Here is a 23113-nt window from a genome sequence, read left to right on the forward strand (position 1 = left end):
CCGCAGCCTGCGCTGCCGCCCCGCCGCCCGGAACGGGTGTGTGCCGGGTAGGCAACGGCTCCATCTTCGCCAGCATCATACTTCTTTTTTCGGGGGGATGGGGGGGGGAAGAACAAAAAATAAAACAAAAAGTGGCTAGCTACCCCAAAAAAGTAAACGGAAAACTCAACGGTGGGACGTAAGTGCTGAGATTTGCTACGTGCAGCTTGGGTCATATTTTTATTTCGGCTGCGGAGAGACAATGGCTACAAAGCGTTGTTTAATCACTTGCAGATATAACTTTTATGCATTTAAACGTTCACTGGTAAAGGCTAGCGCAGATTTTTCAGAAGTGGTGATTCTCTGAGCGGTTTTGTTCTGGATGTATTTATCCCTCGAGCGGTAACGTGCCCTGCTTTCCTCAGAGCCGTTAGCTTGGTGCCAGGGATGAGCGTGTTCGTGTCCGTGCAGTGCTGCCTGGGCAGCTCTGGAAATCCTCCCAGTGGGCACCTCCGTGGGCACGGCAGCCTCTGCGAGGCTGGTTTCAGGGCGTGGGTTGTGAAGCTCCTAGAGTCCCTTGGACTTTCGCTCCGCACCGAAGGATCTGGTTAGCGTCCAGTTACAATCTTTAATGAAAACGCTTAAACAGTATCGCTGTTCTTGTGGCTTGACTGAGCTGCAGGAGGCGAGCTCAGAGGGGAGGCGAGGTCCCCAGCATAAATACACAGACCTCCCTGGCCTGGCTGGTTGATTGTGAGCAGATGCCAGGCAACGTTTAGTGGCACAAGCGTGGCACTGTGTCTCCGTTGGAGCATCCTGCTGTCAGGGTGTATTGAAAGCCCCATCCAGCACCGTCGTTCGATGGGCTTCCAGCCTAGGTGTAACGATTTCTTGCTTGGTCGAGGCAGCAGAGTTGTATCTGTAAAACTGGAAGAGACAAGAGTGATTTGAGGGTGGATTCCTCCCTGGGAGGTTGGCGGTGAGTGATTTATACACTAGTGACCCTGGCGGGGCACTGCTGGCTTGGCCATAACCTGGTTTCCGTAAAAATAATGCTCGGGTGTCAGGCATCGTCAGCACCCTTGGCCGTGCTGTGAGGGAGCAGGGAGAAAAACTTTGTGATTCTGTTCAGGCTACTTGGAAAATCGCTGATTCTTAGCTATTTTAGGAATGGCATTTCAGATTGCTTCTTTTGAGGAATGCCTCATCCTCCCAGCCTCGCTCTCCTACCTCACAGCAAAACGTGTACCTGCAAGAGGGGAGCTGCTGCTGTCAGCTTTCTAGTACCGCTAAAAGTCTCCATGAGTACTTAGAGTCATGTCTGAGATTTAAAACTTGTTAATATTAGAAGGGGGAGAAGACTTTTTAAAACACTGAGAGATTTTTACGTTCTAATTCGACCATTAAAAATGTGATGAAGCAGAAGTGTGCAGTAGTGCATCACGTGTGGGTACTGTATGTATTTGGGGTCCTGTGGCTGTGTTTCATCATGTTGTGAGATGAACGATCCCTGTTTTTTGTGGACTTTCTGTGTCAGCAGATAATGAGCCCCTCTTGATTTGAAAGAGCTTTATAGTATGTCTGAAAAATCCATTCAGCTTTGTCACGTTTCTGTGATGAAGGACTGCGGGTGCATCACGCTGTCCTTTTTTCTGTGTGGCCCCGGACAGAAAACTCGGTCTTTTCCGCTCTGGAGGGTGGGCACCGCAGTGTGTCATGGCAGCCCTGCCAGCGAGGGGACGCAAGAGGAGCTGGCTGTTCCCTGGCACCAGCAGCCACACCTGGCAGGCGGTGGCACATGTGTGACGTGCTGCTGGCGTCATCGGCCGGCAGGTCACCTCACGCCCCAGCCCCGCCCCGGGGGGAGTTTGGGCTTGGGTGCTCAGATGTGCAGTTGGAGAGGGAATTTGAATGCCGTGTGGGATGCTGATATCCCACAAAGATTAATACAGGCGCCTTTTTTTTTAATTTTGAGAAGGTTGTCACGGAGGTGAGGCAGAGCTGCGTAGGATCGCCCTGCACGCCTGTTTTGTTGTGGATGACTACTTCGGAAACACCAAGGAAAAGCATTTAGGTTTCCCCAATGTTTATAAATACAATATGGTGCAAACTGTCAAGCAAGCTGTTCAAAATCACGTAACGCCTGTGCTGCCTTCCCTGTTCGGCTCGAATGCCTTCACCACACTCATCCGATGTTTAAAGCTGCCGGCACGCAGCTCTGGCCCATCTGCCGCGGTTTTTCCAGCGCGCCTCTCCTCCTCCTGCGAGCTGGGCTGGGGATGCAGCAGCAAAGGCAGGGTCGGTGCTGTGGCTCCGCTTGCACCACGACCCGCTCGTTGGAGCCCTGGGCCTGGAGCCCTGGGCCTCCTCCGGCGCCGCGCTGCTCCTGGCTGGCTCGGCGAGAGCCCAGGCTGCCCCAAAGCGTTCTGGCTCCTATGCCAAAACTCTGTGTAGAAGCAAAAACGGCGTCTGCAGGTCCGATTTGTCCACCTAAGGTTTGTCCACCTTGGAGGTCACCTGAAAATGAAGGGATAAAGCCCTTCCTGGGAGGTGCCCGAGGCCAGTGACCGGCAGGTTACTGGTGCTAGGGGAGCAGGGGCTCACCTTGGCTGCGCAATGTGGTTTTGAGCCTCCAGCAGCGCGGTGGCTGCCGTTCCCCATCGCCCGGCTTCAGAAGGGCTGGATGGGACCTGTTTGCCCAACATTTCACTCTGAAGTGTGCCAGGGTGTTCTGCCTTAATATGTATAAAAAGATGAGAAGTTTGTTAAACTTAGACCGTGCTTTTTCTTCTACAATTTACATTCCGAAAGGCTGGTAATAAACAGTTTATTAAAAAGAAATCCTGATTTATTTCTGCAAATGGTTACGTTTCAAGCTGGTACCAAACGGGTTTGTAGGAGACCACCTTTTATGCTTCCCATGGCAGTTTAAAAGATTGCTAGAAAAATAATCCAGAATCTAAGCAGGTTTGGATAAAGGCAAGCCAGGACTGTACGTCAGGGTATGTGGTGCTTTTATGCAGCGAAGCGGCGGATTTTACCACAGAACATCTGGGTACTGGCTTCAGTTACAGCACAGATTTTAGTGGGATAGCAAGTCTTGTTTGGCTTTGCGTTCATTTTGAAGTCACTAAACTTTATATGAATCATAAAACTGTAAGCCCATTACTTCACTGTTTTCAAGGGGCTATTTCAGTCCTCCTTCAGGGCCTTGCATCTTTCTAGAGCTGGTTTTGTTTTACTGAGTGGGTATTTATCTTTCTGGTCACCAGCTTGCTTTCACGGGAGGCAGATTTACTCATTTGTACCGATGGACACACCAGAGATGGCGGCGGGTTTCCATTTGACCTTGCACATTTGAATGTGCACATTTTCTGCATTAAGGGCAGTCTAATGAAAACTGCACGTTTCTTATTCTGTGTATTCAAAGGGGCTGATGTTATTAACGTGGAAGACTATATAGCTGCTCTGGGCTACCAGTTCAGCCACTCATGAGAGTTAAAGTAATGGGGGAGGTTTTGCTTTCTTTTTCTGTTTGATTATAAAATGCAGAGGAGAAGAGTAGATCTGACTTAAGGAGGGGAGGGCCTCCTCCTTCACGTAAGAAAGCAAGTTTTCAAGTCCTTACAAAAGGGTGCAAATAGTGGTGGGAATGCCCAGCATCGAGGAGGATAACCTCGACTAATTATAGATAAAGAAATACGTGTTTGGAATATAAGGCTTGTCTGAGAGTGTATAGGCAGCCCATAAGACTAACGGTGACCTTGCTTAGAGAAAATCCAGTGTGATACTGAATGCTGTTGAGCTCTGTGTTTTGGTGTCACTGACTGTACAGGCAGGAGTGAAAGGAGAATAATCCAGAATTATGTTAAAGAAAAGATAATATCTTTGGTAAGACCAGTGAGAAGGGATGCAAGTCCTGCTTGAGCTGTGCTAAATACGAGCAGTGCGGTGAGTGAGCATTGCCTTGCAGAAAAGGCAGAGTACAGAAGCTGTGTTCACCACTTTGTTTTACATTATGACTGAGAGTACGCTACTTCTATGACAAAAATCTTCATTAAATCAAACAGGGATAGCTTCTGCCTGAGAAGATGATTCAAATAAGCTAATGCTTATGGATGGATGGAAGGAGCTTTGAAGGCTGAGGAGATGTTATGTTTGAAAACTTTAACAAGATGTCATTAGGAGAGGAAGTATTTGCCCTTAGATCAGGAAATAGGTCAGGGTAATAAATCATAACTCCAGGAGAATGTGCTTAAAGCTGGAAATAAATTAAGAGGGAGAGAGAGTAAATATTAAAAAGAAATTTGTTCTTTCAGAATTAATTTTCTAATTTCCAGTATGCAAGGACACCCACTGAACAGGAGAAAGATAAATGTTAACACTGAGCTCTAACAGGAACCATCCCAAAATCTCATGACTGCATAGATGGCTTTGATTGCACCCTGGGGAGCACATCAGTCATGCGGGACACATCAGAAGAGGCAAAACATCATCTTTTTCAGTTCATGTGCGAGATAGCTGATACTACAACCTCACCAAAAATGTGATGATGATCTGCTGGGGGACATTTTACAAGATGGGTTTTAAATGCTGTTCAAGTAATCAGCAACATGAGCGGTCTGAGAACCCAGACCTCCTGTCCACGACTGCTTTGATAAACAGAAGTATACCTCAGTTACCAGAGAGATGCTGGCAAATCCTGTGCTGAGCATCTTCTGGTAGGCTGTGTCCTTCCACCTGGGCAGGGGTGAGCGCTCAGGCAACTGCAGTGTTTTCAGCTTTTCTCACAGATTGCTCAAGAACGTGCAGGGTTGTTCAGGTTTTTCCCTGAATCAAGACCAGTCTGGTTTTAGGGTAATTAAATTCAGTAGTTGGAGAGATGTTTGTTGCTTGTGTGACAGCTGAGATAAGAAGCAGTGGGTACTTACGGCGAGCACCTGGAAATCTGAAAAACAAAAGGCAATAATTTATCTTTCCTACTTCATTCCCCGCTCTGCGGGTCCGGATATGAGTGCCCCTCCAGCGTGACCCTCGCACGCTCACAACGTGACACACCACTGAGGCCAACACTTCCCCTGTGATTTACAGGGGAAAAGCATTGTTTGCCTAATTGAGCATTTTTTTTTTTTTTATTTAAGGAAAAGTAACTTTAAAGGGGTTGAAACTTTATTAGGATGTGGGAAAAAGGATGCTTTTCATCCTTCTCACTTTTAACTTGCTCAGTACCAAAATAGAGCAGTGCTAGACCAGCCGCAGCTCCCGCTGCAAAGGCTGGTGGGGAGGCAGGCAGGAGGTGCGACAGGATCGCAGGTTCTTAACACATGTCTGCGGTGATTATTAAACAGGGTAGATGGTTTTCACAAAATAACCAGAATGTCGTGAAGACATGAGCTCCCTCTCCCTCTGTGTCTCTCCTACTACTTTGTTTAGGTGCAGCAAATTTACCGCTAATTTGTTTATAGTCAAACAGTCTAAACGTGTCTCAGCATTTTGAAATCCAGAAACCTGATGCAAATTAAGCAGTTTACAGATCGGGATGATGATGGTGCAGGAAAGCCAAGTGTCTTGAAGCTGCCAGCTGGTCTCTGGATGTGAAGGAAAACATCAGTGAGCAGTATTAACAGTTTCTAGTCCCCATTCTTTTTCTTCCTTTGGCTTCTAAATCTGTATTTAATTCCCCCTGGGCTTTTTTTCTCCTGGGTAAGAATTACTTACTTGCGTATGATTTGTAGGACTAATAGGATCTTATCCTTATTTGGGGAAGACCCTAGGGGCTCTCTGAAACTGATTTTTCAGTAATGAGAAATAATGAATAAAAATCTAATAGTCCTAGGGGGTATTAAAGTTACAATTTTGCAGGGGAGATTTAATGTCAGTCAATTAAAACTTTTCTAATCCTATTTTAGTACAATAGTTGAAAAAAAATCATTCTAGGAAAAATAAGTAGGTTTAAAGATCCTTTCACATCATGTGAACAAGTCTAACTTAATTTAACATTTGAATTATGCAAGTATTTTAAAGGAAGAGTATAAGACATTTCTTGCAAGTGTGTGACAGCAGGGCAGCAGGCTCAGGGAAAGAAATGTGTTATGTTAATTTATGGAGCACGTTCTAATTCCCATTCATTTAAGAAAAAGCAGTTGCAAAGTGTTTGTAAGAAAATCCAGGCAATTAGGGCTTTAACTAGAAAATGCAAAACTCACACACACCAGTGAGATGTACTTACAGTAGGCCAAAACACGCTTCTGACTCAGCCATTTGCTCACTGGCTTTGTGGCCATCCCCACTCAGCACTACGACTTGATGTGGTTTTGTTCAGCCAGGGACTGGGAAGACCCGGACTCATGTGCCTCAGTGAAATGAGCATGTGGGGAGCGAAGTGGGACCTGGGAGCTTCGTCCCTGTGGGCAGAGCCCCCTGCCCAGCTCCAGTCCAAACTGCTTGGGTCTGCTGAAATGCCTTGAGGCAACCAAGCACCAACAAACAGATACTGTTTTGAATTTACAGCTTTATGGTTTTTTACAATGCAGTATTAACTGTGGTGTTGAAATGACACCTTGTCCTTTGGCAGTAACTTTCATCTCAGGATCTCACAGCCTTTTCCAGTCACTAGCAAAGGGACACCCCCAGAAGGCAGCACTGGGTCCCACACCACAGCTCTCGCCAGATCTTTCCCCTTCGGGAAAGAAAATACCCTTGGCACACATTTCGGCCATCTCTGAAGGCAGAAATTCCATACTTTCCCCCCCTTCCCCTTCCCCTTCCCCTCCCCTCCTTGCTGTCAACCAAGGATGTATGGTTGCCATAAGAAGGCCTGAAGGTTTGGGGTTGTTTGGATGTTCGCTCACCCACGACAGTCTGACCTATCAGCCCATATGTGTTCCCTCTGCTTTTGTTCACAGTAACTAAAGGACTAACATTTCGCCTGCCAGTCGGGACAAATAAACACTGGCCCAGCAGTAGGGTGGAGCTGAAACTGACCCTTTCGATAATCTGAATTTTGAGACCCCTTATCACAGCTCTGCAGTTGACCCTGGCAGGTTACAAACTCTCATGGCACATCCCTTCAGAGCACCCATCTTTTTGCACTTGGGAAAGACTTTACAGCTTGGTCATGCAGAAGTCCGACGGTTAGAAAATCCAGAAAGTGTTAGAAAGCCACCTTGAAGACTGACAGCTTCCAAACATGCTCCTATCCTGCTTTGGTGTGATGGGCTGGTGGCTGGTGAGCTGTGGTCAGACTCATGGAGTCTCGTAACCTCTTCAGACAATGCGTGTGTCAACTCTGGCCATAGGCCCACCTGTGGCAGCAATCTGCATGGCTGTGCCTCACCATCTTTCTGGGCATGGACCGTTTTGCCCTTTGGAGGCGAATTCTTTCTCCGTCACATGGCTCCTCAGCCCTGGAGACGTTCAGTGATGTTGGGTGAGCAGTGTCTGCTGAGCAGGTCAGGGCAGGCACAGGGCTGCCTGGGTCCATAGCTCCTCCGGTGCCTGGCCACGCTTGTCCTGAATCTTTCGTCTGCTTCTGCAACAGCCTTGAGCAACCTTGGGAGCCATCCCTGCAGCAGATGGTCAGTTTGCTTCTGCAGGGTTCCCCTCATGAACATCGGGAGTGCTCACTGCTGTCATTTGTCCCAGTGACTAGTGAGAGGATTAGGAAATGGGGGCCGGAGCCTCCACACTTGGGGCTGGGCAGGATGAATCTCACCCCCTGCCCTGCAAAGGTCAGGCTGCCGGGGGAAGCAGAAGTTTAGATTTTCTCTGAAGGTGGTGGGAAGTGTCAGGCACCACAGCGGGTGACCGCAGGTAGCTGCATTGAGAAATTCAGAGCAGCTAATGTCCTTTGCTAACAATTTTCACCAATTTAATGAGTTGTTCTCTATGGGAATGTGTCTTTTTTAAAGCAGGATGCTAAGGAAATCATCCTGCTTTAGAATGGCTGGCTAAATATTCCCTATTCGGTAGGGAATATTTTAGCCAGCGTCTGCTTTTTCTTGTCCCTGCCCACTTTGTGTATAGAAGTGAGCATGCAAAAGAGGTAATTTTCTGAATGACACAAAGGAGAAACGGTGAGGCTGATGGTCCTCCCTGTGATGTGGTTCACTTGTGATGGGCCATCCTGTTCTCTCAGCCACGGTGGCCTCTGGAGAAGTCACTGGAGTTAACGATGCGGCAAAGAAACTGCGTGTGCTGCTTTCTAGGGACAGTGGGGATCAGCATGGGAGACGCTATTCACTCTGGGTCTTGGAAAGTCTTTCCTGTTGTGACTGCATCTGAGGTCTGCCAGCATTAATGCTGAGTGCACTGGTAAAAATATGTAAATATCAATTTCTTTAGCACTACATTTGATACTTTCCATTTTCAAACACTTGAAATACGTTTACATATTTTCAGCAACCCTTTTCCAACTAGGGAAAATGAGACGGAGCATCTGTGAATTACCATGTTACCTAACAAATCATTATGAGAGCACCTTAAGGGTTCATTAAGGATTTGTAGAGCCTAAGATTTCCTTTGCGTGCCTTTAAAGCTGAAGGCAGATAATATTAAAACTGAATCCAATTTTGGACAGTAAGTTCAATCAGATAAATGTGGATTCTCATGATAATTAAGGAATTGCAAATTTTGGGGTATCATGAATCAGCGTAATATGTATTACTGTGGTCATAAGTAATATTGGCTAGACTCTCGATTCGGTAGAAAAAGTCACAGTTCCTTTGAAGTCAGCTGAGGATCTGGATTGCATGATTCAGGTGTGACTAAAAGCAACACAGGGATAAGACTGAAAAAATACAGGAAAGAACAGAATAAAATAGAAGTAACTATTTTTCTCCTGTTCATATAAATTGTATTTTTTCATCCCATATCTAGTTAACTACGAGTGTTCCTGGAGTGCAGAAACCTAGAATCCAACCTTACAATTGCATTTTGTGCCAGGTGCCTGCTGCTGTTTCTATTTGAGTTCCTGTTGCTGTGTCTCTGCTCCGAGATATCCCCCGCTCCTGCAGACCACTGCAGGACACCGTCCCGGCAGCAGCGCAGGGATGCAGTTGCTTCTGCGGGGATCGGAGAATCGCCTCGTGGGCACGAGCACCGCAATAGGAGTTGTTACTGGAGCTGCCGTCCTGCTTCGCTATTCCAGCTGCCACAGGGCTTTCAGGAGAGCTGCTGCTTTTACTCTCTGTGCTATTGCAGGCATTACTGGTTGTTACTGGTTAGCCTGGAAGCACTGAGAAACCCCAGGCAGTAAAAGTGAAGATACGATAAAGTTGCAAATGAGAATTTCAGAGTAGCTGTTGCGGGAAAACTGTGTGTAGAGGTAGGGAAGTGGGCATGAATACTAATGTACTTGGGCTGGCTGTGGTTTGTAATCCTCTGTACATGTGTGGTGTTGTTCCTGACACTGAAGAAAACTGTGTGTCTGATGGAATCTGAGGGAATTCACCTCTGTGCACTTAAAAGGGTTTCAAAGTAGTCAGCAATTTTTTCCTTTTTAATTTTCTACCAGAAGGTAGGAGGGAAGAAATGTGTAAGCGATTCCAGTGGCACAGCGTTCTACAAAACACTGCTGGAACCACCGGAGGCTCGGCTTCCCCTGCTCCTGCCCTGTCAGTTGTGCCAGTGACCCGCAGCCCCTTGCCTGCCGCTGCCCCTCCCGCAGCCCCCGACCCTGCGTGAGCCCCTCACTCTCTCCCCTTTAACAAACACCTTGTCGGCGGGCAGCTGCTGGTTGAGGGGTCTTACCCAAGTCTGAGCAGTGGCTCTAGCAACTTTAACTCCTGCAGTAGTTAATGCAGGAGTTAATGACTTTGGGTTTATGTTTCAGCGCTTTCCAAAGGTCCTTCTGACCTCCAGCCATAAGCCCCAGAGGTTTGAGGGTGCAATGGCAGCATGCACAGACCCCGGTTCTGCTCCAGCTCTATCATACCCTGACACTTCAGTCCTCCCTGTCCCTCATGGGTTTTGGCAAGGGCGCTTGCTCATAATGTCATTCAGAAGTATTCCAGAGAAACAGTGGGAAACTCTGTACCAAATACCAACATGCTTGTGTTGGTTGTAATTTGTAATTGTTCGTATGTGTTCCTCCCTGCTAATCCCCTTGCTGAAATTCATTATGGAGAGACAGTAACATACACTCAGAGAGCTGTGCTGAAGGCAGAATGACTTGGCCAAGGAAAGTAGCTATTGTTTTATGATTAAAGGAAGGGATTATATTGGGATTTCCTTGAACAAGGAAAGCTGCTGCGCCACTTTTATTGCTTGTAACAAGGGGATAATAATTGCTCTCCATTATAAAACACCTCCAGATCTTGCGATGAAAGATTTGTGGTAGAGCTGTGTGGCATTCAGGGCTGGTTATCTTACATGGCCTGGAGTTGTGCAAACCACGATTTCTCTGCCTTATCTTTCTCCTACCGGGGCTGAATCCCTGCTAAAACTATGGAGAAAATTCCCCTTCTCCGAGCTGGGCATCTGACATGAGATGTTCCTCTGGAGGAGCTGGCACCAGTCACCCATCCTATGATGCTTGTCCTCTCTGGGAGCGATGTCTGACCACCTGGGGATTTTGTATGGGCTTGGGAGGATGAGCAGATACGACGGTAAGGACAGAGGCCAGCCTGTGCCCGAGTGGCCGAGGGGAGTGGAGCTCGGCACGGGGGGCGAGCCGCCAGCTGGCTGCCACCCCCTGCTCCAGCACGTCGCTTCTTCCCGTGCTGCTGCCATCCCCTTGCAAGGAGAGGTATGAGAGAACAACTGAGCATTGTAACAGAGGTCGCTGGGGACTCGCTGTTTGTTTGGTTTTGACACTCGCTGTTGAGTCGCATGGGCCGAGATGACTGTGAAGGAGAGAAGCACTGGTATGTGGTCTCTGATTAAAAAAAGAAAAACTATGAGGCATTTCCTCAAGTGTCCCAAATGGCATCTCCTGGCTCAGCTGGTTTTTCAAGCATCCAACTACCACCAGCTCCAGGATGGCGATTTCAATGTAATCAGAGTTGAATCTGTTTCCACTCAAAGTGGAAAAATAAATAAGGCTGCGTTTAGAAACAAAATAGTCCATGTAAAATTTGATTTTTGATACCATATCTCCCTGAGCATGTTTGCTTTTCAACATATCTAATTTGAGACAGGTCTGCATTTCACAATGTTACCCCTTTGGAGTTAACCTCTCCCCTAAATTGTAATTTGTTGCCACTGTTGTTCATTAAGATTTGGTAGAAATGTAGCCTTATTTCTTCATACCTTCTTATTTTTACATAGTTGGATTTTTTTCCCCATGCTACTGTGATCTGCTTTGCTAAAACAATACTCCCAGCAAAGGGAAATCGCGGGTTGAATTGGAATTGCAAGAGGCGGTCGCTTAATCCACAGATTATTGACATGGTGGACCCTAAATGCTTCAAAGGCACCATTATAGTCCATCGTGTCCGTGCGTATTTAGAGAGCCTTAATCCACGGATTACAGGTCTGGAAATGCTCCTGCCCCCCCAGTTACAGCTGGTCCTGCCAACAGGAGCTGCCACGTCAAACTGGCTGTGATGCTACACAGAAATATATCTCTTTAAAATCCACGGAGATGGAGATGCACCCCTGCATCCCTGTCAGGGCTGCATTCCTCTTCCCTCCCTCCTCCCCCCCGCCATTCCGTAGGGAAGGGCTTTGGGCTGGTGCACATCCCTGGCAGAGGGGCTGGCTGGGGCTGCGCTGGCCCAGCTCCTCGCGAGGCTCCTGCAGCCCTGCCTGGCCCAGGCTTTTCCCCAGGCACAAGGTAGGACCAGACAACAAATTTTCAAGAACACTGCTTTTTTAAAAAGAACCCAGCAAAACCCAAATGGAAAGCATACCAAACGTTTTCCAGATCCTTTAGGGAATAGTAAGTAAGTATTAAATGGCAGGCCTTCACTTTTACCCTCCAGTCCCCCCTTAAACAAACAAACCAAACAGCTCTCAGTAAATACTTAAAATTTCAAAGGCATTGTTTTTCCTTGTTTGCACCTTAAAAATAACTAATTGTATTACAATTGAAATGGGTGGGCACTTTTAAACTCCTCTTTTGCTGAGGTGATAACTCTGTATGCTGAGGTGCCTATATTTGTGTTATATATCTCTGGAAATGAAGTGTATAATGGAAAAAGCTCACAGCCTCTTTATTTGCAGTGTTCCTATAATAAGTCAAAGAATTCACACAGTGCCCTTTTATTTCCGAAGCTGGACTTAAATCACTTCAATAAATCCACAGACTTATTATGAGATGCAGCATGGGTAATGTAAACAACCAAAAAACCCTCCAACACACCAGAGTTTAAAAATAGGATGTAAGGAGGAAAAAAAGTTAACCATCCATACAATAAAAAGAGAAGAAATGCAACACAAAAGCACTGTGGAAGGCAGTGCCTTGAAATTATCCTCACTAAATTACAGTCATGCACTTTCCACTCTCTGTAATTAAACATTAGGGTTTATTTATTCCAGATGCATTTGCTTCAAGTAAACCCAGATCTTTTGTTTTGTTTTGTTATTGTAAATCCTTTACAGGTCTCTGTGACCTGCAGACAGTTGAGAAGCAAAGCAAATGATTTCCATAGATCAAGACACTTGAAGATGACTTGTGAGTAGTACTGGCATTGCATGTGGTGAATCTAATAGTCTTGCTCCCTTTTTACAGAGTGTAGGTATATTCAGTGACGTTGAGCCTTCTGCGAGTGCCTGTGTCTGTGCGTGAAATAAACGCACAGTGAAACCTGAACATGATTACCAACTGCTTTGATCCCAAACAGCCAAACAAAATGGATTCTTGGCTTGCTGGGTGGGATTTCTGTGATGGGATGTAAGCAGGGAGCCTCTGATACCTCGTGGGGTACAACCTGTGCAATTGCTGTATTTTGCTAGAAAAATAACACCTTGCTTTGGGCAGACACAGAATACTGTAGGCTTGATCAGTGAAATAAAAAATTAGGTGATTTTATGTGCCCTTGTGGCTGCCCATTCCTGGCTTGGTTGAAGATGTACCCACCCTGCTGATCCCACAGCCTGCAGGGAAGAGTCCATGAGGTGCTGCTGCAGTTCTGGCTGATTTGTCTCAGAACCTAAGTTCTGCAACCAGTTGCAAATCCCATTATCCTCACCATTTCTGCTTATAATTGCAGTTTACACAGATAGTTGCAGACCTTTTGTATAGATTAAGTTTGTTACGCAGAGGTCTTAAAGGCTGAACAGAGGACTTCTGTACGTGGGATTTTGGAAGGGTTGTGTAAGGCTCACGGCCTGAGTGGAAATTATTAAACAGATAGGAATGAATTGTAATCATCATAAAATCTATGATCCAATTTAATGATAATTTTCATGTATATGCTTATAGTTAAAATTTATCGAATGGCCAGACTGCTGCTTTTATTTATTTATACTTTCTGAAGGAAAAAAAAAAAAACCCAACCAACCAACCAACCTCTGGAAAGATGGTAAATTTAGAGGTGTTTAAAATAATCTATATCCCACTCGAAATGTACAGCATTCATTTTTAATCTGTTGATCTATCTAGATAAATACATATAGCTTCATTAAGCTTCTTTCCAGGTGTTGCTGTTGCTACCGGAATGTTAGTGGAGCTTCTCACCTGGGGAAAGGACTGCTGCCTTCCAGGTTAAAATAAAAGGAAACCCCGGCCACCTGCCATGACCACCGCTGTCCTGGCAGCACCCTGCCTGCCCAGGCTTAGCGGCCCTGCGGCCAGTGGGCAAAACTGGGTGGCCCTGTCCAGCTGGAAGGTGGGCTGGGATCAACCCTGCCTGGGGGGAGATGGGGACCCCCTGGATGCTCCCTGCTCGGAGTCTGCCTCCCCAAAGTGGGTCAGTGTGCAGGGGGGATGGAAAAAGAGAAAAGAAAGAAAAAAGAAAACTTTTTTTTCCCCCCTTTCTTTTGGAAATGAAAGAATGTACAAGCAAGTCATATTTTCGGAAGGATGTTTTTAGGCTCTGGTTGCTGGCCTAGAGCTGCTGGTGTCTGCGTGTGCCATCCTGGTCCTTCAAGCTTCGGCAGGTTTTTACCTTTCATGTTGTGCTGTGCTCATGGTTGCTGCGTGGGATCTCCCTCGTTGCTGTCCTGGCACGGCCGGGCTGACGAACGATCCCTCTGCCCTGTGCCTGGGTGTTACCTCCTGGGGTACCAGGTTTCTCCTGAATCCCCTGCTCTGCCCCTGCTCCTCATCCCGCAGCCAGCGTCAGCCTCGCCCAGGGGACGGGGCTGCAGGTTTACCTTCGTGCTTGGTTCAGAGAGTTTGGGGAAAAGTGAGAGGTAGAGATGGGCCATTAGAGGGCACTTTTGCAATCCTGGAGAAGGAAAACGGTGCTTATTATTTCACTTAGGACTGTTTATTTTGGCGCTCTCTTAAATTCAGTGATAAACAGCAGGCAAATCCCTCCAGTCAGCAGGAATATATCAATAAAATATTGACTCAGAGTTTAAAAGAAAAGAAAACAAGACGAACTTGTAGAAAAGGGAATAAAAGGCATTTAGGAGGTGGCACAGTCTGGAGAATAAAAAAACCACACAACACATTTAATGTAATTTGTATGGCTTTACAGTACAGCTCTTAGGCCTCAGCTTGTACCTGGCTTCTAAAAACGAAACCGGCTCGGAGCATGGCACACCAAGACAAGAAGATCGTTTGTTGGAGGTGTCTGAGGGCTGGCTGGGAGTGCACGAATTTGCGCGCTCACATCTAGCGAGTGCATTCTCTGAGAGACTCTGTCAAAGTCATCGCCCAGTGGTGAACCTGCCCAGAAAGAAACATGGGGTGAATAAATGATATTTTTGCTTTCCCCTTGATGTTTTGTGTGAGTAAACTACAGAGGATTGAGCTTTAAACTCTGCCAAATTATAACGAGTGCACTGCAAAAAATAAATCGGCTTATTAACTGTTGTGAAAGGGTGGTATAACACTGACAGCATGGTTTCCAAAAACTGTGAGTGAGTTTTGGATGCTTCTTTGCTGTTGAGACGTCCCACTTTTGGAAGTGTTGTGCATGAAAATTGGGCCCATTTTAAGCCTCTGAGGTTGGATATGTCAGAATGAAAGCACTTGATCCTATTCTCTTGTAAAGGAGGAAAGATTATAAAACTTCTATTTTTCAGTAACCTTGAGAGGTTTGCCAAGCTATTTCATGTATGGGATGGGTCAGTGCTGCTGGCCCAGGCTGGGCAGGAATCACAGAACTAACCTTAATGTGTATTTTGTGGTTATTTTTAGGCTGAAATGCTTTTACAATTAGATAAAGAAATTAAAGACAAATCTGTGCCTTGACACTACACCATGGTTGTTAACAGGGACAGGAGTTTTTTAAGTGAATTATCTAGTATTTAAGAAATTAAGCTTAGCTTGGGTAGTCCTACAATCAAAATTTGTTTATTTTAATAGAGGTTACATTGCACTGGAAATGACTATGGGAATATACAAGATTGCAGTTTCAGGGGGTTCATGTGGAGGACGCTGTCTGCACAAAGTGTCAGAGTTTCTTACCTAACCAAATAATCTGCTGTAACTGTTGTGATTAAGTTGGAAAGAATTTCTTCCCTGTTGGCCAACGATAATACTTGAAAAATCAATAAACAGCGTGTTAGAGCACACGAAACGCATCCTGCTTTGTGTCAGAGGAGGTTTCTGCTGACTTTGGTGACTCAAGTCAGCAAGTATTTTGACTTACGATCTTTGCCCCGAAAGGTCAAATGCCATTAACTTTGCTGATAAGTATCAACACTTCAGTCTGAAATCGAGGAAATATGTCTGTTGTCATCAAAAGCTAAGTCAGGACCTGGTTGGGATAAATTTTGACAAACTCTGGGAAAGCTAAATCGGGATTTAACTATAAGTAGCCATTGCACGTCTTAGGTAAAGTCCTTTACTGCTTTCCCTTCTGTAGGGCTACCTTCTGAAACCTGTTATTAAAACACCCCAAACAATAACAAAGTGCACAATTTGAGACCGGTGAGCACTGGAGCTGAAGCATTACAAGCACTGCAAACGGAGAACTGTGGCTGTGCATTGCTCTTGCCAGGTTATATAGCTGAATAAATAAGGGTGCAGCCTTATCCAACTACAAAATACCATTTGGCAGCCTCAGCACAAGGAGGGCTTCCCTGCCAGACAAACAGGGTCATCGACCAGCAAGCTTGCTGCAGGGCCCCCAGCATGCTTGCTGCCCTCTCGCATGGGGCTCTTCCACGGTCTCCGTGCCCACCAGGGACACAACCACGGGGGAAACTCTGCCAGGTGAACCTCAAGCATTCGCTTTCATCTTTCCTGTGGTTTTCTACTCAGGAAGGGGAGGATCTGGTGGCAAATACAGGAATATGTGGCAGGCTGGGGAGGGAGAAAGCTAAGGAAGGCGTAGCAGCCCTTGGTGTGAGGGAAGGCACGAGCGAAAGGAGGAAAAGATAAAATTGCATCCTGGTGAGGGAGTTTTCAGTATGTGTCAGTTGTGGCTCTCGGTTACTTTGGGGTTTGCTACATATTTTCTCTTCCCTCTTGCATCACCAGTTTCAGTGGGAAAATAGAAAGATGAAGGACAGGGACCGCACAAGTTAGAGAAAACAGTAGAAAGTGGGGTGGGAATGAGCTGACGTAATGGGGCCAGGGACAGCAGAGAGGAGGGGAGGGGGTGGGCAGGGGGGACCTGTATTGTGGGTGAAAGGAGCAATTAAATAACGATGTTAGAGGCAGAGGAAGCAATATGAGGGCAAAACCAGCCATCTGCGAGCCTTGCTGGTGTCAGGAGACCTGCTGTCCTGCGCGTGGCTGGCTGTCTTTAGCTGTACTGGGAGCAGGACAGGCAGATGCTGGAGCCTCCTCTCACAGTGGGGCTAGAGGCAGCAGGCAGGGAGGATTTGGGAAGATTTTGTCAGGAGCTCAGGGGTGAAAAAAAGGACGAGACCCCATGCTGCCTGTGGCGAATTCCCACATTTGGGATGCTGGTGCCTGCAGCGAGCTTCAGTGATGAAGAGAGGGGCAGAGGCTAGCAGGCTGCTGGCCACTGGCCTCTGTGAAGAAGAGAGTGGGAAGGGGCACGCAGGGATTTGGGGGCTGCCAGGGAGTGGGTCTTGCTCCTAAAGGGCCAGAGCATGTGGGCTGGGGCGAGGAGGAGGGTCCCGTACCTTGACTACACCTGCCACCGGTGGCTCCTCTGGGCTTTTTGGAAGGTAAAGCCATGGGCGGGGGGAGGAGGCGGCTGCCAGGACTTCCCTCAGGGGTGCTGCTTTATATTTTCATGAAGTGCTTGAAAGGGAAGAGCAATTTTATAATGGCTTAGCCTATGTCACTTCTCAAGGAGCTCTATATTTACTATTTTTACATAAAATATTAGAGAAAAATCAAGTAGAGGAGAAAAAAATGCCCAGTCTCAACAGCAGAGTTGATCTTAAAGGTAAAAAGAGTTTGTTATAAAGCCATAGTCAATTGACAGCACAGTACAAGGAATGGTGCGTGACCACACATTTAGCCAAGTAACAAGATAAAACTGTTCCTGACAGCTCAGCCTTTTATGATGCTTCTTCCTAAAGTGCGTGGCTAACAAAATTTAGGTAATTGCTTAAACCTCTTTTCCCTATTTAAAAAAAAATGTTATCATTTAGTTATTTAAACTTTGATACTTGTTCCAGAAATGGGCTTTTTTTTTGCCCCCTACCACCCCCCCATATCAGAGCTATTACAGATGAGCTCATCTACTGTACTGAAAGGCGATTTCCAGCCTGTCCCACTGTATATGTTAGGGTAGTCATTACTGACCTAGTTGTAGACATAATAATGAAAGGCTGAGATTATGAATTATTATGCCTAATTTGTAAGGGATTCTCTGCTTTTGTGTTTTGCAATTCCCATCAGGCTTGAGGATTAAGCCCTGCTGAATTGCAGGCTAATACCAATGTGCTTTGAGTATGTGTGGGCTTATATCACATGTTTTCCTAATTCACTATTTTTATAAGGAACAATTTCACTGGAAATATTTACTTTTCAAAGGATTGCTGGAAGCCCCACCAAAATCTCTGAAGGAAAGTGAAGTTGATGTACCCTCCATCTGCTCTGTGCTTACTCTAGCTCTTATGTCCAGCGAGCTCTATTTCTCTATGGCAAAACATCAAACTGTAACTCTACCAATGTATGTGGAAGGCTTTTGCTCTTAGTAAGAAGGAGAGATACCAATTTGCCAGCAGTGCACGGGCTTGCTTTGAATTACAGTTCAAGATGGAAAAATCTTATTTACATACCTTATTGAAGTGCTGTGTGATGCGAGCTCATTCCTTACAGTATGTAATGCTAGTGCTTGTACGGCAGTACAGTGAAGGTGCCTGCGAAACATAAGGAGTATGTGACATTGTTATAGGTACGCCCGTGTTTCAGCAGGATAACAGCCCACAGGAGCCACACAAGTTTGCAGCTAGTCGAGTCAGCGACTGTGGGTCGCAAACAAACTGGTGCTTGGCTGCGGTCTCACCCACCAGCGTGGGACAAGCTGGCGGCAGCTCCGGCTGCCCATGGTGCGGCCCTCCTCAGGTGGGACTCCCTGTCGTTGCTGTAGGATGCTCCTGCTGCGCTGCCCGCTGCTGCTGCTGCTGCTGCCGCTCGGCTCCAGGCCCCAGAAATTACCAACCAGAGATGAGGAGCTCTTCCAAATGCAGATCCGGGACAAAGCATTTTTTCATGATTCGTCAGTCATCCCAGATGGAGCTGAAATTAGCAGCTACCTCTTCCGAGACACCCCTAAAAGGTATTTCTGTCCAGCTCAAGTGAGGAAGTTATACTGTGAAGATACTAGCTTTATTTCCTGGGTGTTCTGAAATAAAAACTGTATCTGAACCAGAAAAATACAAATGCCAGTGTTCTGTCTGGTGAAGTAAGTCACTATGCAACTTTTCATCCCAATCTGGCGTCCCAGGCTGAGGGTCTATCCTATTTATTTGATTTTTGGGATAAGTGCAGAGCTCCCGCAGACCACAGAAGTTCCTTGAACTGGGGCCACTAACAGTGTCTGGAGGCAAAGGGAGAGGGAAGGAAATTAGAAACTACAGGCTTACCCCACCACACTTGTCTCTCTTCATTATTTCATATTGTGCTTTAAAGAAACAGCATAAGCCAGTCTGGTCTGAACTCCCCACTTCCCAACCTCAACCCTATGGGTCAGAAAATACTGAGGTTAGACTGGGGAAGAATCTGAGGCTCCAAAGAGCTCAGGGAAGACCAGCATTGCCACCTTCCTCCTCATATCACACACCTTCAGCCTTCATTGATGAGAAACAGTTTACAATAAATGATGTGTAGTGCTTGAGGGGATGTGGAAGGACAGCTGAATGTGTGTGTATCTGTATGTGCTTCTAGGACCCTTGCCTGGACATAGTGTTCCGTTTTGAACGGCATATCCCTAAATTCCAGGAAAGATCCCCTTTCCCTCATTTATACCTTTGTGACCATTTATACTGTATATAGTTAGTGTAGGGCTAAAAAGTGAAGCTGATGGAGGAGATGTCAGGGGGCCAGAAACCCTCTGCCATGTCTTGACAAGCAAAGTGTGAACTCTGCACCGTCTTAGTGGGGAGAGTCCCCTTACCTTCTTAGCTCTTGCCTACCAGCCTTTACACATTCCTTCTGCACATGCTTGCCTATAAGTAATGCTTTTGTCTCTGTTGCTCCACCAAGATCAATCTTGATCGTGTCAAGTCAGTCCCTGATAGTTGGCTGCCATCAGGATTTATTGACATATGGGTCTGTTAACCTTCTCCTAGGTATTTCTTTGTGGTTGAAGAGGACAACACTCCCTTAGCAGTGACAGTGACACCATGCGATGCCCCTCTGGAGTGGAAACTGAGTGTGCAAGAGCTCCCAGAGGAAGCCAGTGGAGAGGGTTCAGGTAACAAACCATCAACGACTTCCCTTGTGCCTCAGAGACCTGCTTTTCTTCTTTAGTTGAAGCCCCTCAAAGCAGTCTTGGCTGACGCTGAGTCTCGCAGCAAGCCCATCTTTATGATCTCCTGCTCTTTGGATCTTCAGCCCCAATCCTGCTGTCATGCAGGAAACTGGCAGCAGGTAGCAACATGACAAGGAAAAGGTCTGTAAAAAAGTAAAAGCCGTGGTTATAGTTACAGAGTGCGCTGGATGCTGCCACAACAAACTGTATTTGCCCAGAGTAACTTGGTTTCACGGGGCTTTGCTGTGAGCTGGGTACACGAGACAAGAACTGGAGAGACAGGGCTTGCATTGCAGCAGGGCTGAGCTCGCCCCTTTGAGGGGAGTCGTCTGTGGACATGGAGCTTATTTGGAAATAGCCATATAATTACTACTCAAGAGAGAAAAGGTCTTAGGCTTCCAGAGCCTTTCACACAAGTGCTAAAATGTCACACACCACACTGTATGGTATACACACCTTTGGCCCCCACTGTATATAGGCACAAAATATTAGTGTGACTCAGAGGGCCAAAGCTAAGGGCCCGAGTCTGGAAACAGGCAGCAGGGTCAGTGGGGAACTGTATGGCATCTCCACATTGGGTGCTTGAAGTACTCTAGTGGGAGGTATTAGCTGCCATTCACGAGACTCCGTTAATAGTGATGAGGTGCAGTTTCTATTGTGTTTAGTTTTAACCCAAGTGCCGAACCAATTTCCCTCTCTGATTTGAGATAAGCATTGATTACATCCTCCTCAGAAGACAAAACCTTCCTTTTTCATCTCACTTTTGTATTTTATGTAGAAGTGTCTGTTGGAATTTTATTTTCTCGTATTTCAGATTGTGTCTGTACAAATGTTTTCCTTTGCTTCTAATCTAGGTGAACCAGAACCTCTTGAGCAACAGAAACAGCAAATTACTAATGAGGAAGGCACAGAGCTGTTCTCTTACAGAGGCAATGATGTTGAGTACTTTGTGTCCTCTAGTTCCCCATCTGGTTTGTACCAACTAGATCTGCTGTCAACAGAGAAAGATACACATTTTAAAGTGTATGCAACCACTACTCCGGAGTCGGACCAACCTTATCCTGAATTACCTTATGATCCCAGAATCGATGTCACTTCTCTGGGACGTACAACAGTGACTCTGGCGTGGAAATCAAGTCCCACTGCCTCCTTACTGAAACAGCCAATTCAGTATTGCATCGTCATCAATAAAGAACACAATTTCAAAAGCCTCTGTGCTGTTGAAGCCAAGCTCAGTTCTGATGATGCCTTCATGATGGCTCCAAAACCAGGTCTGGATTTCAGTCCATTTGACTTTGCCCATTTTGGCTTTCCCTCAGACAACAACTCTGGCAAAGAACGTGGTTTCCTAAAATCATCATCAAAGTTTGGGCGCCAAATATCCTCAAAGCCCAGAGTTGACCTGCATAGAGTTTGTATTGAGAACAAGAACATCTTCACAGTGTCTGACCTGAAGCCTGATACACAGTACTACTTTGACATGTTCGCAGTAAATGCCAACACTAACATGAGCACCGCATACATTGGCACCTTTGCCAGAACGAAGGAGGAGGCTAAACAGAAAACAGTTGAACTGAAGGACGGCAAAGTTACAGATGTATTCATCAAGAGAAAGGGAGCCAAATTTCTACGGTTTGCTCCCGTTTCATCTCACCAAAAAGTCACCTTCTCCATTCATTCATGCCTGGATGCTGTTCAGATCCAAGTTAGAAGAGATGGAAAACTTCTCTTGTCTCAAAACGTGGAGGGGGTGCGGCAGTTCCAGCTTCGAGGAAAAGCAAAAGCTAAATATCTCATTAGGTTGAAAGGCAGCAAAAAAGGTGCTTCTATGCTGAAGATCCTGGCTACAACAAGGCCTAACAAGCAGTCATTTCCTTCTCTTCCTGAAGATACACGAATCAAAGCCTTTGACAAACTCCGCACGTGTTCTTCGGTCACGGTGGCGTGGCTGGGCACGCAGGAGAGAAATAAATTCTGCATCTACAGAAGGGAAGTGGATGACAATTACAATGAAGAGCAGAAGAAAAGAGAGCAGAACCAGTGCTTGGGTCCAGATACAAGGAAGAAATCAGAAAAGGTTCTCTGTAAATACTTCCACAGCCAGAACATCCAGAAAGCAGTGACCACAGAGACAATCAGAGGCCTGCAGCCTGGCAAGTCCTACCTGCTGGATGTTTATGTGATAGGGCACGGTGGGCAGTCCGTGAAATACCAGAGCAAATTGGTGAAAACAAGGAAGTTCTGTTAGTGCCCCTGTACATAGAATTATATGGAACTCCAGTCTGAACATTATCCTACTTCCAAGTATACAGATTGACTACTTGCACAGCTGAGAAGTTGTGACCTGTATTTGTACTGTGTAGAAAAGATATCAACTTGTATATTTATGTTTACATAAGTAATTGTCTGGAGGAACTGAGGCTGGTGCTCTCTGGTAGCATCTGGCAATGGTACTATCATGTGTCTGGTGACCCACATGTGATGCTCAGTAGATGTCCAAGGTAGCAGGAAACCTCGAAGGAACTGGCACTCCTTTGCTTCCATATTGCATGAACTGCTTCTAAATTATTTTATACTTAAGAGGCTGAGATATATCATTTTTCCACCTTGTTATTCACACACAAAACTCACAGACATACACCCTTTCTCTCAGTGTAGATGGTAGGGTTTCTGTAAATTATTTTATAGAGTCTTGTTTGAAATGTTTATGTTTCTATGATTGTAAACTATTAAAATCTCTCCCCAATAAAATACAGATCTAAACTAAGTATTAACTGGGCTGCACATGAAGCAGTTTCATTGCTAATGTAAATTCTTACCTAGCTGATTTTCATGTTTAAATACTGTATGTATTTCATGTACAAAGTTGCCATAACGTTATATTCCTGTACATAAAATTAAAAATATTAGATTATATATTGTTTTCTTTTTTTCTTGAAATTCTAAGGGGGCAAACAGACTCAGAGACAGAAGAGGCATCCTGAAACTTGAGCTGAATTCAGATAGAATGTGCCTCTCTTTTGTTGTTCTATACCTTTTTGGGCAAGGTGACTGAAGTCCAGTAGAATTATTGATGTTACTGAGTCAGTTAAAATCTGCTGGGGAGTGCAGGCCATTGAAGGAGGGGTATTTGTGGCATATTAGGGGGTCTACAGTAATAAAAGCACTAAAGGAGC

General features: G+C 45.9%; 1 protein-coding gene across 6 annotated transcripts in view; it reads left to right on the forward strand.

The window, feature by feature from the left end:
• The window catches only part of NDNF (neuron derived neurotrophic factor), a 24449-nt gene extending 1596 nt beyond the window's left edge, over window positions 1-22853 (forward strand). For 4 of the 6 annotated variants that reach the window (XM_026847624.1, XM_026847622.1, XM_026847623.1 and 1 more), the window contains 3 exons: window positions 18555-18743; window positions 19756-19880; window positions 20792-22853. In XM_026847624.1, the coding sequence (XP_026703425.1) occupies window positions 18556-18743; window positions 19756-19880; window positions 20792-22185 (1707 nt within the window). In that variant the 5' untranslated portion in view covers window position 18555 and the 3' untranslated portion in view covers window positions 22186-22853. Of the gene's footprint in view, window positions 1-156; window positions 959-13648; window positions 18744-19755; window positions 19881-20791 lie in introns of those variants that run through there. The other 2 variants (XM_026847625.1, XM_026847621.1) reach the window with 2 other exon arrangements.
• The last annotated feature ends 260 nt before the right edge of the window (window positions 22854-23113 follow it).

The sequence above is a fragment of the Athene cunicularia genome (assembly GCF_003259725.1).
Source record: "Athene cunicularia isolate RWA chromosome 4 unlocalized genomic scaffold, athCun1 chr4_part2, whole genome shotgun sequence".
Taxonomy (NCBI): domain Eukaryota; kingdom Metazoa; phylum Chordata; class Aves; order Strigiformes; family Strigidae; genus Athene; species Athene cunicularia.